A 17,281-nucleotide genomic window follows, 5' to 3' on the forward strand; every position below is an offset into this window, starting at 1 on the left:
TTCTTTGGGAGCGCTCAGCGGGAGATTTCCATCAAGTCTCCTTCTTCATAAGCCAGGCACTCGTAAACCATTCTACATTCTGCTTCTAGGGCCATGCAAATATATTTTAACCTGAAAAAGCCCCCAAAACTAGAGTGTCTTTTGTTTGAATGCTTTTCAAAATGTTCTGGGGAAAGGGCTATGGTTACCTTATGAGTGAGAGGTCTTTGGTAAAATTGGTAGATGAGAAACACATACACACACACACACACAAATTAAGGGCTTTTAAATATTTATCAAGGCAACCAAATGCATAAAGATCAGTTGGAAAAGTTGGAGGATTTCTCTACCTGTACAGAAAACAGGGCAAGATTAGAAGTTAGCTGCTAAGATAATCCCTGAGAGGAAAAAACTTTTAAGGGGATTCACAATTCTGATATGGAGAGATTTAGTTTAAAAATCCCCACAGAGAAACAGAAGGCCAGCTTTCTCCTTATTAAAGAGATGGAGAAGCCCTGATTGTTAACGTAGCAAGAGTGTCTCGGCCCTGCTCAGAGTCTGTAGTAATAAAGAGAATCACAGTTAAGCCAGCAGCAGAAGAGACATAAGATTTGAATACTTAATGGAGTTGGTTAGCGAGCTGTCATTGAACCTTGGGCAAGCTCTGGATGCCATGCAAAATGCAGGGCAAGTAAAATCCTTTTGGACCCAAGTATGGGTCAAGTCTAGAGTAAGGAATGTTTGTCACCTGTTACAAATTAGAGAGGAAACAGCACTAAACGATATAGAAGTGTTTATATTTCTTAAAATCTTGCTCCAAATTGCGCACCTTTTGTTGTATGCACAGTTACATCTTTATGTGTGTGTTCACATTAGGGAAGGAGACACAATTTTCTCCCTAGAAGTCATATAAACAGGTGATGATAGCTACCTACCATGGCCAGCCAGCGAAGTCTCTAGAGCCAGTTGGCTTGGTCAGGGCTCTTCCTTGACCTCGAGGAGTGTTTTAGTATTGTTGACATATTTTGTGTTTGAAATGAAAACATAGATGAAAACAAAACTATTGAAAAAAGCCAAATAAGTGGTTGAATTGGCAGGAAATAAAATTGATTTAGTGATTCTTATTTTGAATAGTTTTTGAAGAAATGCAGATGTAATTAGAAAGATTACAGAGTTAGATGGTGATTTTTATAGATCTGATGAAGGGCAGTTCTTGATCATTTTCAGGGTGTTACAGGTTGATGCCCCTAGGTCAAGTGTTTGGTTTTAGTCTTCGGAAACGTAAGGCTTTTCTTTTCCTCGATATACGCTTCAGTAAAAGTGTATTGCTGTAATGCCTGTCAGCTAGTTTGCTTAGAAATACAACCAGAAGGGATTGAGGTAAGAAAGAGAAAGGTGGCTGTTTTGGGGCAACTGAAAAAGATCCTGAATATAGAAAGAAAGAAAGAAATGGGTTGAGAAGGTATGTTTGTAAGTGTGAGAAAGAGAATGTCCCAAATAGTGATATTTGAGTGATGATTGATCAGTGAAAACTGAGACTTCCCTCAGGGGTAGGGAAATATGTGTTAATTGGGAAGGGTCATGGGGTCAATCAGTGTCCCTATGTCCGTGACCAAGAAATGGGGTGGAGGAGGAGGAGAAAGAGGGGAAGGAAGAAGAAGATAAGAAAGAGGGGGAGGAGGGCAGAGGGACAGGAGGAGAAGGAAGAGGAGAAGAGGCCAGGCTTGGATCATAAGTATTAAACTTCATGGTGTTGATAAGACAGGACAGAGTTTGTGTAACCCACATCTAAATCACTACCCAGCTGATGCTGAATGAATATTTGTTGAATATTGAATGAATAAATTAATAATTATCTTTTGTTAAAAGAAATAAAGTAGAAAATTGTTGTTTCTTGATTAGGATCATTAATTGCAAAAGTAGGTTAAAGCAGAAATAATACACACACACCTTTAACAGTTTATTTTTAACTTAAAACACATGTACATTCACTCACCAATTTTTTGACGTGGGGCCAACGACTTTTCTTTGAGCATGAACCCCTGATTGTCTTCCTTGTGAAGACCACACCTATAAGCATTATCTAAGATTTCCATTTGGGTTTCTTTAAAGTGGAGTGAGAATTTAAAGACATTTGCAAAGCAATCAGAGTGCAGAATGATTCTAGATTTTTGTTATTTTTGTCCTTAATCATTTACAGTTGTCTCATCCACACCTAATTTGCCAGAAGTTTTTTTCTTGGCTACTTGCCTTTATTGAGTCTTTCCAAAGCATTCAGCTTCATTTTTGTAGAATCAGCTAACAACTCTTTTTGTGCTCTATTTCATGGGTTTGTGTACTATTTGAATATTTTATGTGATTACAAAGCAATTGATATAAACAGGTTTGGGAACATGGTTGAATCTATATGAACACGACTCATCTGGTGGGAGCAGAAGAATACAAGTGTGCCAGGGAAGAACCTGCTGGAATCTTTTCTGGGAAGCCCAGTAGGACCCTCTGAATGGTAGGCAGGAGGCTAGGAGGAAATAAAATAGTTTTTTGGAGGACTGCCCTGGCAAACCCCTACCTATAAAATGATGGCAGGCATTCAGACAGCATTGATTTTTCTTAATGCCTGGCACAGTCCTGCATCTGGACCATGTCCTCATCACTCAGTACTTGACTGTGGGATTTGCTAGAGCATTCTGTACCAAAAAGCGTACAATAGAGTCAAGGTGCGATCATTGGGCTGCCAACTACCCCTTGCTTATGTACCCCAGTGGATTTATATGCCTCAGGTTAACATTGACCCCCCAGGGATCAGAACCAATAACTCCAACTTGTAGAAATCCACCTTTTAGGATTATCTTCCGTTTTCCAGTTCTTCTATTTTTCCAGCAGAGAATTCTGGGATGTATTTAGAAAGCACTTTATTAATGAACAGTGTTGGTCACAGCAGCATTTTGCATTTCTTTAGTGACTGATATTTCCTCCTTCCTTCCCAATCTTCTTTCTCCCCACACTTCATTCTTTCCTTCCATTCTTATACTCATTTGCTGTTTATCAGCCCTGAGTTTGGACCAAGACTGTGATGATTGTTCTACTAGCTGCAAACATGTATCAGAAACCCTTTTCTCGAGGAACTACCATTCAGTAGGGGAATTTAGCAAAGGGTTTTGTGTTTTAAAAAGCTGTGCCATGACAGCACACCTCACTTTTCCAGAAGTCCTGGTCCAGAAAATACAAATGGCTGCAAGAGTCAAGAACCTGGAAATAAGCAATAAAAACCTGTGTGCAATGAGACTAGGTATCCTTAAGTCCATGCAATAAAAAGGAAACATTTACTCCACGAAAGCCAGGCACTTCTTTTCCCAGAGCCTCTTTGGTCTTGGTTTGGCTGCAGCTTGGTGGTCTAAAGGTTTACGAGGGCAAGGCTGATCTGAAGGGAGCTGAGTTAAGAGGATGCAGGCTCATCCATAGTATAGTCAGTGATGCCTGACAGCAGGGAAGAGACAGCAAAAGGCCAGCTGGATTCAGAAAGCCCCAAGCTTCTGGGCTCTCCACCTGCTCTGCTCTAGGGCTGCACAAATTGATTGCCATTCACACTGGTGACTCTGAGCCATCTAACAAAGGTTACTTAAGCTCAGCATACTCTGCATAAGAAAGCAGGGGAAATAGACAGAATGCATTTTTTTAAAGTTTGGGATTTAAATGGTTAGCTTCAATTATTTTAAAATTTAGAATGTTTTTAGAGTGAGGCTGGATAAATGAAGTATCCCACTTATTTTCTGATTATTTTTGCAAGCAATGACAGAAAGTAAAATGGATGTGTGAAGCCACAGCCTCATACAGACTAGGGAAGAAAACTCATGTGATGAAATGGCAAATGCTTGGTTTAAAGGTGTGTTGTGTCCTAATGAGGCCCTGGAGCACAGTGGTCAAGGGTCCAGGCCAAGAGTCTGACTGCTGGCATTGAAATCAGGCTTTGCCACTTAGTAGGTATGCGTGCCCTTCCATAAAAGCCTCTCTGTGCCTCAATGTCCTCACCTGCAAAATGGGTATAATAAAAGTATCTGATAGGATGGTTGTGGAGATTAAATGAATTAGTACTTGTAAGTGTTGAGATCAGTGGTAACCATCAAGTCTTCATTGGCTAATGTCATTTGTAACCCATCTCCCTCTCTTGCTGCCTTTTCTCTTAACTGCTGTCAGAGGAAGGCAGAGGGTTGAGCTGAACAGGGTAAAATGCATGCTTAGCAAAAATTTTTGATCTCCAGAGCGCTGTAGGTTGAGATTTCGCTTCAATGCTAAGATTTTGCCTCTCTTTTGCTAAGGTTGGTATAATTTTACTAGTGATCAGGCTGCTCCCAAAATATCTCTTGGATTGTATTAACTGAAGAAGAAAAGTAGTAAAGTTTTTTTTTTTGCTGTTTTCCTTGTTTTGTTACTTGATATGCTCCAGTGTTGTTGAGTTTGCTGAGCTGATCCAAGGTACCCAGCGGCTGTGACACGATCCACCCTCACTGCAGTTGAGGAAGGGTGGGGGTGGGAGTGGGGAGGGCTTGGCTAAGGCAAATAGAGAAGCCCAGAGCCCAGTTCCATGATGTAAATCTTGTACTGAATTTCAACGAGCATTGTTTTCTACATGAGGAAATGAAATGATGGAGTGTTTAAAATCTAGAACAGTGCTTGGTAAATGGCATAACTTTTTTTTTTCCTGACTGGTGTGAGATGTTGGGTTGTTTCTACTGCAAGGTGATTCGGAAAGTCTTGGTAGGAATGTGGCTTCCCCACTGCCTGGAGGGGAGTGTATGATTTGTTTGCCAAAAGCCCTGGTAGCCTTCAATCTGTCAAAACGTTGCAAGCTGGGAGCAGTTTGCCAAAGCAAACTATCAAAGTGAAATAACACACGAGTCGCACACACACAGACACACATATGCTCTCCTATTCCCCAAACATTAATTTTGAATTGGGTCAGGAGGAACAAGGATTTGGGCTAGATTGTCAGTGTTTTGAAGAGGTGTGGGCACGGCTACAGACTACCAATCAGATAGGTATGTGTGAGCAGGGTGGGGTATCCTAAAACAGAGTCTACTGAGCAGGGGTGGCAAACTTTCAGCCCTTGGCAGAGTTTCATCTGGCCCCTGGGGTTATATATTGCTCTGGCTGCTGTTATTGCAGCCCAAAGAATGATTTCCCCTCTGGGGGAATTTATTCTATTCCGTTCAGAGCAGAGCCCGTTTAATAACTAAGATTTTATTCCACAATGAATTTTATTAGGTACCCCTATGCATTTTAACTTCGCTAGGGCCCAACTCAGTGAAGAAAAGAATCTTTTGAACATGTAAATATAACTTGTGTTGCATTTTTGCAACAAGAGGCACCAACAAACATTTTGCTGCCAGACCTTGTATAAATCCTGTGAAAACAAATTTTGGGGGAGTCACATAGAAACTCAAAAGCACAACTGATTTTTATAAATCACTCATAAAAGCATAACTCATTTTTATAAATCACTCATAAATCGCTCCTAAAGTGACTTTGGACATTTTTTAATGTGCTAATTCACAATATTTCCACTTATCTTGAAATTACATGGGTCATAAGATGATGAAGCATCATTCATTAATTCAGTGAATTAGGTTCGGACTATAAAGCAGATACTCTGCTAGGGCTTGGGGATAAAGTAGTGACAAAACATGATCTCATGGAGCTCGTATCCTAGTGGACAGAGGGAGAAATTTAAATGAATAAGGACGCGGTATGTGTGATGGTGATGCTGTGGAGAAAAAGAAATAGGCTGGGCTGGGAGAGGGAGCCTGGTTTATATAGCGTCAGGGAAGCCTTAGGTGAAGAGACAGCTTTGGGCAGACACCTGAAGGAGAGAGGGAACGAGGCGTAGACATTCCTGGGAGTAGAGTTGACCAAGCATCCTGGAATGCGGTTCCTCTCAGACAGAGGAAAACTCAGAATCTTCCCCCCTCCGATCTTCCGCTCCCCCTCCCTCCCCAAGTTCCCCTGCGTGTTATGGAAGTGCAACCTGGGATGAGTGGTTCTGCAAAACTGTTCCTGATTGCATTACAAGTATGTGGCTGAGGCATGTGCCAGCAACTTTGAGGAGCTGAGGTGTAACACAATTATGGAGCTGCTGTTTGTTTTCTTAACAAAACCATACCAACCTGGTGTTCTTTTTAAATGAGTAAACAGTGCCAAAATGTGTTACAAATGATCCAGGTTTTCAGGCACAGGTTCATAATGTGCTTTCTTGCATATTAAGTCATTTGAGGTAGACAGGCAAGGTTATATTATTCTCATTTTACAGATGAGGAAACTGAGGCACAAGGTGATTTGCCAAAGGACATGTAACCAAGGAGCGTAGACTCCTAGGTTGTGATGTGCATGTTACTTGGTTTAGAGGACAAATTGGATTCAGTAAGGATATAACTAGAAAATAACTATTCTTTTCCCACCACTGTGTTCAACCCACTTCTTTGGATGCCCTGCCCCATCCCTGCAAGACTCTTGGGCAGTTTTCTGGTCTATTGTAAGTTTAATGAGCAGTCTTGTTTTCAAGTATCAAAAAGTCCAAAAAAGGTGTCCGTGGGAGGGGATAGCTTTGTTGATTGAATGCCTGTCCTTTTAGTATTAACCTCAGACATCAGTAACGTCACCATCTAGACCTGCACCCTTAGCGCCTTGTGTGCTTAGCACAGATCTGTGTCTCTGCATGGAACGGTACGGAAATAGAACATTTTCATCATCAGAGAAACTTCTATTGGACAGCACTGGCCTAGATCCTCTTCAAGTTATAAACCAACTCTTTGATTCTTTTCACCACTAATTTCATATTATCTATTTTCCTTGAAAGGATTTTGTGTATAGATATGGTACATTAAAAGAAAGTCTAGTCAGATGTAAACATTTCAGTCTCTCATCCAACTTAAAGCTTCTTTCCTCCCCTGGGCTGGGCCTGTAGTGGGGACGAGAGGGCTTGGCTGGCTCCTTCACTCTCTTAGTTCCCCTCCCTGCCCACCCTGCCTTGTTAATTCCTCCAGGATGGAGCAGAGGAGAGGTCACTGGGCAAAGAGGATCTCGATAGGATTGGTGCTCTTTGTAATCTGGTGGTGCTGTCCTCGTTGGCAGATGTCTGAGTTCTGGATTCTCCTCTCTCAGGGCACTTTGGTTGGTCCTTTGGAGAACCTCTGCCTCACTGGGGGTCTCCTCTGCACATCACCTTATGACCCTCCCCCCACCTCCTGTATGCCACAGGTACACACCACACATCACCTGTCTTTTGGGGTCACCTAACCCTGGTGAGCAATCTTCTTTGATGAGGTCCTTGCTAGACAACCTAAGTCCAGCTTTCCATGGTACCCACGTAGCTCATGGGAAAAACCCAGCACCTCCTGCCCCTGCAAGCCCTAGAAACACAGGCTACTCCCACTCCAGCCTGCTGTCTCCACTCTGCCCTCCCAGACCCTCCAGCCAAGTTTTGGCCTTTAGATACTTTTCAGGGGAGAATCAGGCACCAGTCCTTATATCCCAAACACTGGGCCTCCAGATCAAGCTCTCTGAATGGTTGCTCTCCTTGCTTGGTGGGGGAGGGAGCTCTGATTTTCCTCCCCATAGGGGACTGGAGGCACTGTGCTCAGCACTCCTGCATCCTTCTTCAAAGAAATCCACACCTAGCAAACTTCTCCCATTCTCCATCCCACTCTCCACTGCTTGTACAGGCTGGAGGCGGGTGAAGGCCTACGGCTCAGGACGCAGGTGAGGGCAGTCGGGGACACCTCCTTTTCAGGTCCTAAATAGACAGTGCAGCCCTTCTCTTTGGAATGTGTGCATATGTAATACCCTTGGTCCTCAGCTTTGGGGCCTCAGCTGCAACTCTAAGACAACAAAAAGGATGTATTTAACACCTCCTTACATATCCTTTTGTCCTGCTTCTTGTCCCATCACACAGTCTCCACCAGTCTGTCCACATCCATTCTGTGCAGTCTGCTAGGGCTGGGCTCATTTGCATACAAAATGAGGGTTAGGGTAGAATTTGGGACACTCAGAGACGGCGAGAGCCTTTTCTAACTCCACAAGCCCTAATGCCAGATTCAGACAGGTTTTCCTCATCTCCAGCTCCACATGATGAGTTTTTCTTGGACAGGGGCCGTGTTTCATATCTCGCAATTATGTTGGAGGCTTCAAAAAGGTTGAGAATCACTGAGTTAAACTGCCCTCAGGGTTAGACCCCCAAAAGGATTAAAAAGATAACTAAGCAGAAGCAGTGGCCCTTTTGCAGGGATGCTTAAGACAACGCTGTTGATGATTTGAAATCAAGGGACTTTAGGCATTTTGATTAATTGACAATACTTGCCTCTCTGACTGACTAACCTGCTGGGGGTTTTCCCCTCTGTCATCATCCATGATCCTTACAGATGAGAACACTGAGACTCAGAGACCTTGGCTTACCCAGGATCACCCAGATGGGAATGGGGGAGTTGGGATTCTAGCCTAGATGTGTTTGAATCCAAAACTTCACACTCTCCCAGCACACCCTGCTGTCTCGGGGCCAGCTGGCTCCTATTTCCACACCTTCCTTTTATTTGATGACAAGCCCTAATCAGGGCTGGTGACAGTGGGGCTTAACACAGCTAATCCCACCCATGGAGAACATATGTGACACTGAAGGGCCACGGACAGGCAGAGGAAAGGTTCTGAGGAAAGCCTGGGGTGTAGGAGAGGGCCTTCCCTGGCCAGGCTCAGAAGCCCCACTTTTAGCCTGACTTACCAGCTCCCCAAGAAGCACGCATGCACTGGCACTTACTCTGTGACAGGCACGGTGTCTTATCTAATTCAGTCCTCGCCAAACCTCTGAGCCAGCTTCTGTGATCCCCATCTTACAAGGCAGGAGTCTGAGGCTCACAGAGGTTGAATGTTCTGATCTAGAAACCCTGCTGGCAAGCAGTAAAGCTGGGTTTGATCCCAGATCTGCCCCATGCCGTGGCCAGCCCACAGCCCTGGGCTGCCTCCCCTCCCGGGGGCCAGCCCTTTGCATCTTCACTGGGTCACATCCCAGGGCCAGGGTTGGACTGTTCTCGCCCTTCCAATGATGAGACGGAGATGCTGCCTTCCGCTGGATGCTGCTGCCTGGAACAAACTCACAGCCTGCCTGTTGCTATGTTTCCTTCTCAGTGTCCTGGGTTCCCTCCTGCTGCTTGGATTCCAGCTCGTCTGCCCACAGCCCTCCACTGAACACAGAAAGGTAAGCCATGGCCGTTCAGAGGCTTTCCTTCTCTGAACAAGGGGCTGAGGTCACTCCAGTCACAGCCCTGAGTTTTGTTCTATTTGGAGGTGAGTCACTGCTTATTCTGAGAGGAAACATCATTTATAGAATGTTCTTTAGTCCTTCTATCCCTCCTAAGTCCTTGGAGCTTAAACATGAAGCTGGTACCCAGAGTCAGTCTCTGACCTGAGAGCAGTGCTGGCTTTGCAACTGGTGTCCGTTAGAAAGGGGCGGTTATGGAGAGGTCAGTGAGAAGACTCTACCCACCTCGGAATGGGGGAGCACCAGCATGGAGCTTTTAGCCCCTCTAGGGGCACCTTCAGGGGAAACAGGTACAGATGTCAGAGAGAGCGATAGCTAAAGCTGTGGCTGTAGCTACACAAGAGGATGCCCTTATAGGGAGCCAGGATCTTTGTTAGAAGGACACAGCCACTGCCGACCAGCACCCAGGCAGGGAGGGAGCAGGGAAATAAGGACCTGGCCCTGTCTTTGCTCCTCCCCGCCATCTCCTGCTGCTGACTCCTTTAGCTGAAGCCAACCCAAGACAGAAAATGAAAAGCCCTTGATGCAGTCCTCAAAGGCCAGCCTCCTGGGCAACAGGGCTGGGTGGAAAAGGGTGGTCAGAGCATCTGGAGGGACAAATGGACAGTATCAAGCATGCTTCCCTTTAGGCTTTGTGTGTTTCATAGTAGATGAACTATCTGCTGTTGCCTAAAGAAGCCAGCTACTGTCCTGCCACAGAGCAGGTGTGTGATAAATGTTTCCTTAGGAACAGATGCATAATGTGACTCTGAGAAGGTCCCTGAAATCCCTTTCTGCCCTCTGGGAGCTCCTCTTGTCTACTTGTAATGAAATGCACACACTTCTGAGAGGAATACTAGGTCAGCCGTTTGTGTCTGAGTGTGACTGAGTTGGTTGGAACCTTTGCTGAGAGAAGGTTTTTATAGGGGATGTCCAGGGGAGAAAGAAGCAGAGGAAAGAGAGTATGTACACAGTTTTGGCTAGATAAGACCTTCTTGGGAGCAGCTCTTGATGATCTTGTCTGATTAGTCTAATTTCTTTTAGGTCTGTGGATTATGTTCTGGCTTTGTTTTTCTGGGCCAGATATAAACCTATATTGTATTGTATTCCCTACTCTGACGTCAGCTCCATGAAAGTAGAATCTTACCTGTCTTGTTCACTGCCATGTTCCCAGCTCCTGGAATACAGCCTGCATGTTGTAGGTGCTCAATAAACTACTTGTTGAATGACTAACTGAATGAATGGAAAACCTGGCCAAGGTCTAAGCATCATTTTGTTGGAGTCACTTGGAAATGTACACCCCTTCACTCCACTGCATCATCCCTATTCCTAATTTTGAGAATCAGAGGACAACTACTGTACATTGAGTGTCTGTGTCCCCCCAAATTCATAGGTTGAAACCTAATCCCCCATGTGATGGTTTTTGGAGGTGGGATCTTTGGGGGGTGATTAGGTCGTGGGAGTGGAGCCCTCATGAATGGGATTAGTGCTCTCAACAGAGTCGTGAGAGAGCTTGCTGCTCTGCCATGTGAGCTTACCAGAAGTCTGCAACCCAGAAGACGGCACTATACGGCATCCTGGTCTCGGACTTCCAGTGTCCAGAACTGTGAGAAATAAATTTCTGTTGTTTACAAGCCACTCAGTCTGTGGTACTTTGTTTTAGCAGCCCAAACTTACTAAGACAAAAATTGGCACTGAGAAGTGGGATTGCTGCTGGAACAAATACCTAAAAATGTAGAAGTGGCTTCAGAACTGGGTAAAGGGTAGAGGCTGGAAGAGTTTTTAGATGCATACTTGAAAAAGCATACATTGCCGTGAATGGACTTTAAAGGCAATTCTGGTGAGGGCTCAGAAAGAAAAGAGGAGAAGCTGTAGAGAGAGCGTGTGTACTTAGAGAACAGAAAGTTGGTAGAAATATGGATGTTAAAGGCCATTCTGAGGTGGTCTCAGATGGAAATGAGGAATATGTTACTGGAAACTGGAGGAATGGCCGTGCCTGTTGTAAAGTGCCAAAGAACTTGGCTGAATTGTGTTCGTGTTCTAGTGTTTTCTGGAAGGTAGAACTTGCAACCAATGAAATTAGATATTTAGCTGAAGCAATTTCTAACCAAAGTGTTGAAGGAGTGGCCTTGTTTCTCTTGATGCTTGTAGTAAAATGTGGGAAGAGAGAAATGACTTAAAGGTTTGGAAAATTCTCAGTGTATCCACATTGAAAAGATGGAGAAATCTTGTTCTGGGAAGAACATTAAGGGTGTGGCTGAGAGACCATTTGATAAGGAGATTAGTCAGCCATCTTGACAGAAGCTGGGAGCTATTGTCCAAGACGATGGAAGGATGCAGAGGAGGGGCTGCTGGTGCCTTCTGACCTTGGCTCACCTCTGGTGTCACCTCACTTGGTGGTCTCCACTCTCTGCACTCTGGTACTGAGCTCCTTGGCTGTCCAGTTGCTGCTCCATTTGGCCCAGGGAGGCATGGGCTGTGCCCAGCTGAGCTGTGGGGGCATGGCTGCCTCCACCTAGATTGCAAAGGACATGACCTCCCAGCAGGGTTGTGGTCCTGGAACCCCCAACCCAGAGAGCTGCAGTCGGGACAGGGCTGTCTAAAGCTCTGGGGACAGGGCAGCCTGGAGCCTTGGGGCCCCACCCCTTGCCCAGCAAAGCTGTGGGCAGGGGGGTGGAACACTCAGTCAAGGAGGATTATTCTTGAGCTGTAACGTCTAGTGAAATTTGCCCCATTGGGGTTTGGACTTCCTTGGGACCTTTCACTCTTTTCTTCTTTCCTCTTTGTCGCATTTGGAATGGGAATATCTGTCCTGTGCCTGTCTCCCCATTGTATCTTGGAAGCGCATAACGTGTTTGATTCCACGGGTTCACAGCGGGAGAGCAGTTTGCCTCAGTATGAATCAGTCTCTCCATATCTGATGTAGATGAGATTTAGATGAGACTTTGGACCTAGACTTTAAAGTTGATGCTGGAGCCAGTTAAGACTTTTGGGGCTATTGGGGTGGAATGAATGTATTTTGCATGCAAGAAGGACATGAATTTTGGGGGGTCAGGGGTGGAAAGCTATAGACTGAATGTATCCCCTCAAATTCATATATTGGAACATAATCCCCAGTGTGGTGGTATTTGGAGGTGGGGCTTTTGGGAGGTGTTAGGTCATGAGGGGATTGGTGCCCTTATAAAAGAGATCCCAGAGAGATCTCTTGCCCCTCTGCTATTTGAAGACAGAGCAAGAAGGCTATTGTCTATGAACCAGGAAATGGGCTCTCCCCAGACACCAAATCCTCTGGCCCCTTAATCTCGGACATCCCAGCCTCCAGAACTGTGAAAAATAAATTTATGTTATTCATAAGCTGCCTAGTCTGATATTGTTGTTACAGCAGCCAGAATGGACTAAGACGACTGTCTATTTTCATTATTAAGTTATATTATTCATTATTGTTTGGAATTGCCAGGGTTGTTAATCCTAATAGTTGAATCAATCTACCAGTGTTCTTTTTTGTTGTTGTTATTCAAATAGACCATCATAGCTGAAAGTATTTTATAAATGATCAATTTATTTTGCTATCTGTTAATTTTTCAAGTTAGCCTGGACAATATAAATATAGCCTGAGCAAAAGGTTCACAAGTAAATATTGCCCTCATGTTTCTGAAAGTGTTTGTTCTGAGAAATCAAAAAAAAAAAAAAAAAGGGTTATGAGTTTCTTTAGGATATTAAATTTAAAAATTGAGCAAAATATATCACACCTTGGTATACTGTACCTTCTTGTCAAAATATTTTTAAGAACTCTGCAGTAGAAAGATTAAAAAAAAGTTTTTTGGAATCATTTGTGGATTCTTTTACTTGGAGAATGTAATTTTAGGACTATCCTGAAATATAATTCTGTGGATTTCAGCTGCCAGGGTCATTGTCACTCGCCCCGGAGAAGAAAGGATTCAGTGCTTTCTTGGCGGGTGGATTTCTTCTTGATGTTTCATTGGAGTTTGTGGAGCCATGGTTGTCATCCTGCCTGGTTATATCCTCAAAATCCTGGCGGCAGAAGCAATACTGGCAGGAGCATCATCCATTTATTTCTGCCACATAAGAAGTAAGGAGATACTTATTAAAAAGAAGCCGAGGGGCCGCCCCCTGGCTGAGTGGTTAAAGTTCAGCACGCTCCACTTTGGCGGCCTGGTTTCTGGGTTCGGTCCCAGGTGCGGACCTACTCCACTTGTCAACCATGCTGTGGAGGCATCCCGTGTACAAAGTGGCGGAAGACTGGCACAGATGTTAGCTCAGGGCTAATCTTCCCCACAACAACAACAAAATAAAGGAGTTGAAAATCTTTTTCTATAAAGGGCCAGTTTTGAATGTTTTAGGCTTTCTGGGCTACAAAGTCTCTGTCACAACTACTCAGCTCTGCTTTTGTAGCACAAAGGCAGCCATAGGCAATGCTTAAATGAATGGGCATGGCTGTGTTCCACTAAAACTTTATTTACAAAAATAAGTAGTGGCTGGATTTGTCTCTTGGGCCACTGCTCTAAGTCAGGATAGGGAGGAGTTAAATGCAAGTAGACGTGTTTTGGAATTTGAAGTTGAAAATTGTCTGCTCCTGGGACTTTAAGGAACACAGAGGATTTGAGAAAAAAAAGTATATTATTTCATTAAAACTTAAGAATTATGATTGCTATCAATTGTTTTCATTACTTAGATAAATCATAATTGAATTCCTGCTGACCCATTGTTTTGTGGTAAAATCTGCTCCCACTCTCTAACAGAGAGCAGCAGAAAGAATTAGAAAACCATTTGTGGTAAATGCTTAAGGGACAGCATTACTAATTTGTGCATATCGTAGTTTAGCATGTCTATGAAAACTACCCACTAAAAGACATCCCTTTTTCTTTCTCGTTACAACAGCATATCCAACTTTAGCATATGGAAGCATTTCTACAGTCTAAGTTATTCTGAGGAAAAGACATAATTTGTAAATGCTGTCAAGTAAACTATGCATTTCTAAATGCTGCTCGGGTGATTGGATACGTCTCTGTAAAAACCGTCCTGTAATAGTGCAAGAAAAGAGGACTCTGGTGCAGTGTGAATAGCTCTCTCCAGATATTTCTGTCCAGAAGTCTTCCTCTTGCTCCTGCAACATGGACAGTATCACAAAGGATGGCCCAACCTCTGTTCTTGGTGGTTGTTTAATGACATATGGCAAATGATTATATTTTTAAAACTCTCTTTGACTTCATTTGCAGATAACGTAAGACTAAGAACGAAGACTAAGAGCAGGAAAAAACTTGACTGAGACTTTAATAAAAACCACACATTATTAGCAAGGGAAAATATGCTGATTGTAAAAAGCTTTTAGGTTAATGAAACTGTTCTACTGTCTGCCCAACAGACATTCACTGAGCAAGCTGCTTTACAAGTCATAATGTGTATGGTCAACATAATCTATACAGGAAAGAATCATGATACTTTGTACTTTATTTCTACAAATGGAAAATCACATGTATACTTTCATCATAACTGCTCAATGTGTTCTTTTTAAGTTTACTTTTTTTATTTAAAGTATGCGTGTTTGTTAAAGAGAATTTAGAAAACAATGAAAAATTAAAAGAAGGAAAAAGGGACTTACTCCTGGGGCCACCGGCCAAAGAGAAGTGCTCTTCAACATGTTATTTATAGAAACTTGCAAACAAAAAGAACAGAGACACTACAGAATGAAGTAAGGGTGGAGTGAAATATTTGTCTTGCTGACTGATTAGCAAGCCTCAGTGTGAACAGCAGGGACCTTGTAGTGGGTCTAGAGCCTACTATTATTGCACACGAGGTGCAGCCAGTTACTTCAGATTGCCTCTTGACAGTGTCACACAGTTGGATATGAACAGAAAGCCTATGGAAGGGCAAAAAGAACTTGTAGACTATATAAAATTTCTCATATTACTGCTGCTATAGTCAAGAAGAAGAAAGGATAAAACAGTAATGCTTTTAGGAGAAAACATGAAAATATCTGCAATATTTAGGGCAGGCAAGGATTTCTTAAACAAGACACCAAAAGAACTAACTGTGAAAGAACTGGACTCTGCTAAAATTGAGGACTTTTGTTTATCAACATACACCATAAAAAGAGTGAAAAGATAAGCTATAAACAGGGTGAATATATTCACAATAATATATTTGACAAAAGATTCATGTTCAGAAGTATTTAAAAAAGACCCACTTAAGAAATTAAGAGTTAAGCAATCCAGTTTTAAAGTGGGCAAAAGACTTGAACAGACACTTCATGTAAAAGGATATTCTCGTGGCCAGTATGAAGAGGTGCTCAATCAAAATCATTGGTCTTTAGGGAAATACAAATTAAAATGAGACACCAGCAGAATGGCTTAAAATGAAAAACACAGACAGTACCAAGTGCTGATGAGGATGAGGAGCAACTAGGACTTTCATACCTTGCTGGTGGGAGTTTACAATAGTGAACCCTTTGGAAAACTGTTTGGCAGCCTATCTTTAAGCTAAACACATTGAACATTTAAGCTGTTCAATGACCTGGCTATTCTACTTGTAGGTATTTCCCAAGAGAAATGAGTGCATGTATCCACCAAAACATATGTATAAGAATGTTCATAGTAGTTTTATTTACAATAACTCAAAATTAGGAATAATCCAAAAGTCTATCAACAGGAGAATGGATAAATAAATTATAGTACATCCATACAAGATAACATGAAACAACAATTAAAAACTAGACTTGTGTTTCCAGGCACAAGATGGAACAACAGGGATTGGGTTGACCTTTCCTTCTAGAACAAAAGCAATATGGCCAAGATAGAGCGACAGGGACCGGATTTTTTCTTACCCTGTCACAGGAAACAACCAAAGCTAAACCAAAACAGACAACATATGTGAAACAGTGGTTTTCAAAACCCTGGATATCAATCAGCAAAAGACAGCAATCCCTCAGAGAGAGAGAGCTGAACCCTAAACTTTTCCCAGCTAATTGCCTTGAGAGAGTTTCCCATCCTTGGACGGGAGGAGGAAATGGGAATCCAGGCAGAACCTGTTGGACTCCTTGAGTTAAGGAGATGGATTTGAGAGTCCAGCAAGACCACGGTGGTGAGGTCTGCAGGACAGAGTACCAGAGAGGAGAGAACCACACAGAGAGAAGACTACAGAGATCTGCAGGGGGTCTTCCTCAAGGATACAGCACAGTACTGATCAGCACATGCATGTGAGTTCACAACCTGAGGCCAAAAATGAATCTTTCAAAAAGATTAAAGGGAACAGCACCTGGTACTCACACAGGACCAGAAACAGTGACTCTTTTCAGCAGCCAGACTTCAAAAACTCATAATTCAGGGATAGTGGAAAGAATACTCAGGAAGCTCTTGCCTTGGTACTGGGGGAATAATTGACCCGAGACCGTGCATCCGTCTAGACCTAACAAATCATAAAAGTACTACTGGAAAGGGTCAAACTGTTGCTAAATAACTTAACTATCCCAGCACAAAGCTCACAAATATAGGAATATAAAAATATTCAGCACCCAAAAAGGTAAAATTCAAGATGTCTGGCATTTAGTGAAAGATTACCAGACATGCACAGAAGCAGAAAAACATTAGCAGTGTTCTTCATAATGAGGAGAATAATCAGTCAATTGAAACCAACTCAGAATTGACACAGATTTTAGAATTTGAAGACAAGGATATTAAAAGATACTAAAACTGAATTCCAGGGGTCCAGCTCTGTGGCCAAGTGGTTAAGTTTGAGTGTTGTGTTTCAGTGGCCCAGGGTTTTGCTGCTTCTGATCCTGGGTGCGGACATGGCACAGCTCATCAGGCCATGCTTAGGCGGCATCCCACATGCCACAACTGGAAGGACCCACAAGTAAAAGTATGCAACTATGTACTGGGGGGATTTAGGGAGGAGAAGGAGAAGGGGAAGAGGAAAGAGATTGGCAACAGATGTTAGCTTAGGTGCCAATCTTACTGAAACAAAACAAAACAAAACAAAACTGTATTCTGTATATTCCAAAAGTTA

At 43.1% G+C, this 17,281-nt stretch overlaps 1 protein-coding gene across 1 annotated transcript in view; it reads left to right on the plus strand.

The window, feature by feature from the left end:
- Positions 1 to 17,281, plus strand: part of LOC124235145 (thrombospondin type-1 domain-containing protein 4-like) — a 342,518-nt gene that overhangs the window by 29,479 nt on the left and 295,758 nt on the right. The window contains exon 4 of the mRNA XM_046652754.1: positions 9,148 to 9,217. Within this exon, the coding sequence (XP_046508710.1) occupies positions 9,148 to 9,217 (70 nt within the window). The remainder of the gene's footprint in view (positions 1 to 9,147; positions 9,218 to 17,281) is intronic.

This window comes from Equus quagga, chromosome 2 (assembly GCF_021613505.1).
Source record: "Equus quagga isolate Etosha38 chromosome 2, UCLA_HA_Equagga_1.0, whole genome shotgun sequence".
NCBI classification, from domain to species: Eukaryota; Metazoa; Chordata; class Mammalia; order Perissodactyla; family Equidae; genus Equus; species Equus quagga.